We start from the raw sequence: 4071 nt of genomic DNA, 5'->3' as shown, positions 1-4071 counted from the left end.
TTAATCACTTGCAGGAGTGTCCCTCCCATATACAACGAATAAAAATAAAATCAAAATTAAATTGTTAATTAAAAAAATCTTAACACAAACTTCTGGCTTGGTAAACTGACAGTAATTTTGCTTATCATCATATGAACAAAGTGATTTTTCTGAATACTCAAAATATATACTTTGAATATACTTAAAGTACATATTCATTTCTCATTCCTTCACCTAACATTTTATATAACTCAACGAAGACCAAAAAATTCTTGCTGTTGGCTTCTATTATATGTATTGTATGACATTTGTCTTTTATTCACTTGAGAAAGTCTTGTAAGAAATGGATAGCATTAACAGGTCACTAATGACACAGGATGCACTCGGGCCAAGGAGTGCTGATCATTATGTCCCTCTATTTTCACAGGTGTATTAAAAGTCAATTTACTAATGATACAAACATAGGTAGACAGATAAAATTCAGTTATATCCTTCCAATATTATAATTTCAGTACTGCTTTATGCAATCATCTTTTTAATATATTATTTTGCATATTAATAACTTCACTGTATATCTTTCAACTATTTTTATTATATTGGAAAACAAATTAATAAATTTAAGATAACGTGATAAGTTGATAAGCTATAAGCAGAAATTACTTAAATACCATATTTGTGATTAATTTTTATTATTCTAGGTATCATATATTTTTTAATTACATTAATTCTGCTAAAAAAGTCTATTATGTTGTCAAAAATAACTTTATATTATAATAGGTTATGGGTAAAGGATGGTTTTGGTCACTTTGGGTGTGTATTATTTTTAAAATATGAAATGATACAATCTTAATATGCTATATACTTAAATATTTTGCTTAATATTCTTAAATATTTTGGATTAAAAATGGCCCCTAGTGATTGAATCAATAATCAATAATAAGTTTCGACTGAGACACAATATAAACCATATAAAATAATCATATAAAATATTGGTTATTTTTAATGGCTTTTAAAACATTTATATGTTGAAACTTCTGGTGAAGAAAAAGTCATTCAGTTTGTTCTGTGAAAGTATTATCTGAACAGCTCCGAAGTTGTATAAATTGCATAAACATTTTTATAAAGTACGCTCTCATTCTCTAACATCAGCTGATAATTTCTCAACTCTAATTATTGACTGGAATAAACCACTTACTTATCATTTACCCAACTTAATCTCACTGAAGACATAAACATATATTTTCCATAGTGACATAAGGTCTTCTGAATATATCTGACAATCTCCTTGCATGTCTTACACATGCAAGTTCTGAACATTAGGAAAATAAGAATAATTACACTCATGATAAGGAAAAAAATAGAAATAAAACTGTTTCCTTTGCTTTCAGTTATAGCCTGCCATTGTGAAATATTTACTGTGTTGTTCTCCTAGTTAATTCACATTGGAAAATAAATAAATACAGTCGGACTATATACTGAATACTAACTTCAAGTTAAGCACTCTCTATTTACTTTTTCTACATTACAAAACACTGTTCAGAAATATTTGGGAAACGCATTTCATTAACATCGATGGAAAAATCATTACAACAAAACATCAAATATCAGTTTTTTAATCCTATAAAATAAGTTATTTTATTTTCATTTTGAATCATATTTTCATAACTGTTAACTTTTCTATAGTTTGGACCAGTAACCCAGACCTATAACCTCTACAGACACTTTTATCTACAGTTTAACAAAGATTTTTTGATTCTCATTAAGGCTCCCATCACCTCCTTGTTCCTTAGGCTGTAGATGACTGGGTTGAGCATTGGAGTGATGATAGTATAGAAAACAGCGAGAACCTTGTCTTCTGTTGGAGATCTAGAAGCTCGTGGGCGTAGATAGGTGTAAGCAAAGGGTGCATAGTAGAAAGTCACCACCGTGAGGTGGGTGCTGCAGGTGGAATAAGCCTTCTTCCTCCCTTCCGAGGAGGGCATGCGGTACACAGCGAGGAGAAAGCGGCCATAGGAACAAGTAATGCCGATGAAAGGAAGCACCAGGAAGAAGGTGGTGCTTGCAAACACCGTGTACTCATAGACCCAGGTGTTCATGCAAGCCAGAGTCAACATGGCTGGAACATCACAGAAGAAATGATTGATAACCCTAGATCTGCAATAGGGAATGTTGAGTGCATATGCAGTGTGGGCACAGGAGTTGATAGACCCCATTATCCAAGCTCCGACAATCATTAGCAAACATACACTCTTGCGCATGCGAATAGGGTAGTGAAGAGGTAAACAAATGGCCACATAACGATCATAGGCCATAGATGCCAAGAGAAGTGCTTCTGCACCTGCCAATGTCAAGAAGAAGAAGCTCTGGACGCCACATGCAATGAAGGAGATTGAGTTGTTTCCGAAAAGATAATTGAAAGCCATCTTGGGAACAATGGTGGAGATGTAATTCAGGTCCATGAAGGAGAGCTGGCTAAGTAGAAAATACATGGGTGTGTGGAGATGATTGTCCAAGAAGATGAGAAAGATCATGGACAGGTTGCCAATGAGAGCCATTAGAAAATTAAGAATGATGAGAATAAATACAAACAAGCCAATTCTTGATGGTGGGAACAGCCCTAATAAGGTGAAATAAGTTGATGTTTGGTTATAATTTTCCATCAGGTATTCATAAATATTTTCTAAACACAGACAGAAGAACATAAATAATTAGCTAAGAAAATACATTTCCCGCTTTTTTTCTTCAGTTTACACATATTACAAGTTAGTCATAAAGTTTACTTCTCATAAATAAAAAAATTAAGTTAACAACTTTTGGAAAAATCTAATATTTTAAGTTATAGAAAAAACAGGAGGTCAATATTTCTCACCAAATTTTAAAAAAGAAAATTGCAAAATATATTATAAGAAAGAAAAGAATAGGTTTTTCTATTATTAATCGACTGTAAATGTTTTGTTTTCCTAAATAGAATAAGAGATAGTCCAGATCAAGCTTTATATTCACAATCATATGCCTTGAAAATCAATTATTGATTCATAAATAAGAAGTGTGAGGGGCTGATTTGGAGAGGATAGCTCCTCATACACGATGGCCCAATATATTAGACAGTGTTGTGGATCTAGGAATCAAGCATTAGAAGATAAGCACATTGTCATAAATATATAGAGAATAAAATAATTTGCAGTCATTACCTACTTTTTCTTAATCAGTTACTGACAATATGTTTATTCATTCCTTAACTAAAACATATAGTGAGTTAAAACTTATGTCACTGATAATTTTAGTATACTTCAATTATTGCATATTTATATCTCCAAGAAAATTGTAAGAAAGCTAACAGTAGGTTCATGAGCCTGAGTGGAGAATATGACTCCATGAGAGTTATATGACCTCTGATAATTTCAGAAAGAAGACTAAAGAAAACCTATTTTTAATAAATATGATTTGGGTTCAACAAGAAGCCTATATATTAGATATATATCACAGTTAGATAATTAACTGTGTGACAGCTCTCATCTGACACCATATCCCATGACTGTCAATAGCTAATTTTTAATTACCTATGTGCTAATGTTCTGTCCTGTGACAGCATTTAAAGGAATTAGGTACCTGAGATGGAAGCAGTCTTGGCCATTACTTAAAACATTATAGATGTAAAGATGACATAGTGATCATGTACAAACATTTTACTCATATCTTGATCTTTTAAAACATTCTCTCACATTATATTTGACAATCATCAATACTGAAATTATATAAAGGATAGGAATGAACAAATAGAAAACATTCTGATGATGGTTTCATAGGGCAGTAACAACCCTGAAATATGAAGCAAATTCATATGTAGAAGGAAGATGGAAGTATAAATGTTTATTGATTATCTCTAGAAAGGGGACTTCTTTACCCATTCACTTTCAAGGCTAGAAAAATAATATTTTTTTCTGCACTAGTACCATAAAGTCAATTTTAGTTATATACAAGTTACAAATCATACCTAATTCTACAATCTGTTGGCAGTAATTACTTTGACATCTATCAAATATCAAGAACTTATCCTGTTGTAAATTGAGTTTCATAATCAGAATCATATGA

At 31.7% G+C, this 4071-nt stretch overlaps 1 protein-coding gene across 1 annotated transcript; it reads right to left on the bottom strand.

Moving 5' to 3' along the window:
• Nucleotides 1-1703: 1703 nt before the first annotated feature.
• On the bottom strand, nt 1704-2642 carry LOC101641565 (olfactory receptor 2L5-like). The gene has a single exon (XM_004697228.2). It carries the CDS (start codon nt 2637-2639, stop codon nt 1704-1706), a length of 936 nt encoding a protein of 311 aa, XP_004697285.1. The 5' UTR covers nt 2640-2642.
• Nucleotides 2643-4071: the final 1429 nt, after the last annotated feature.

This window comes from Echinops telfairi, unplaced genomic scaffold (genome assembly GCF_000313985.2).
Source record: "Echinops telfairi isolate 266 unplaced genomic scaffold, ASM31398v2 ScPeMD7_7469;HRSCAF=8507_0, whole genome shotgun sequence".
NCBI classification, from domain to species: Eukaryota; Metazoa; Chordata; class Mammalia; order Afrosoricida; family Tenrecidae; genus Echinops; species Echinops telfairi.
Note: the sequence above shows the minus strand (reverse complement) of the source record. Positions and strands in the feature narration are given on the sequence as shown.

Excerpts from the sequence above, each read along its gene's own strand:
- LOC101641565 (XM_004697228.2), bottom strand. The coding sequence starts at position 2,639 with ATGGAAAATTATAACCAAACATCAACTTATTTCACCTTATTAGGGCTG.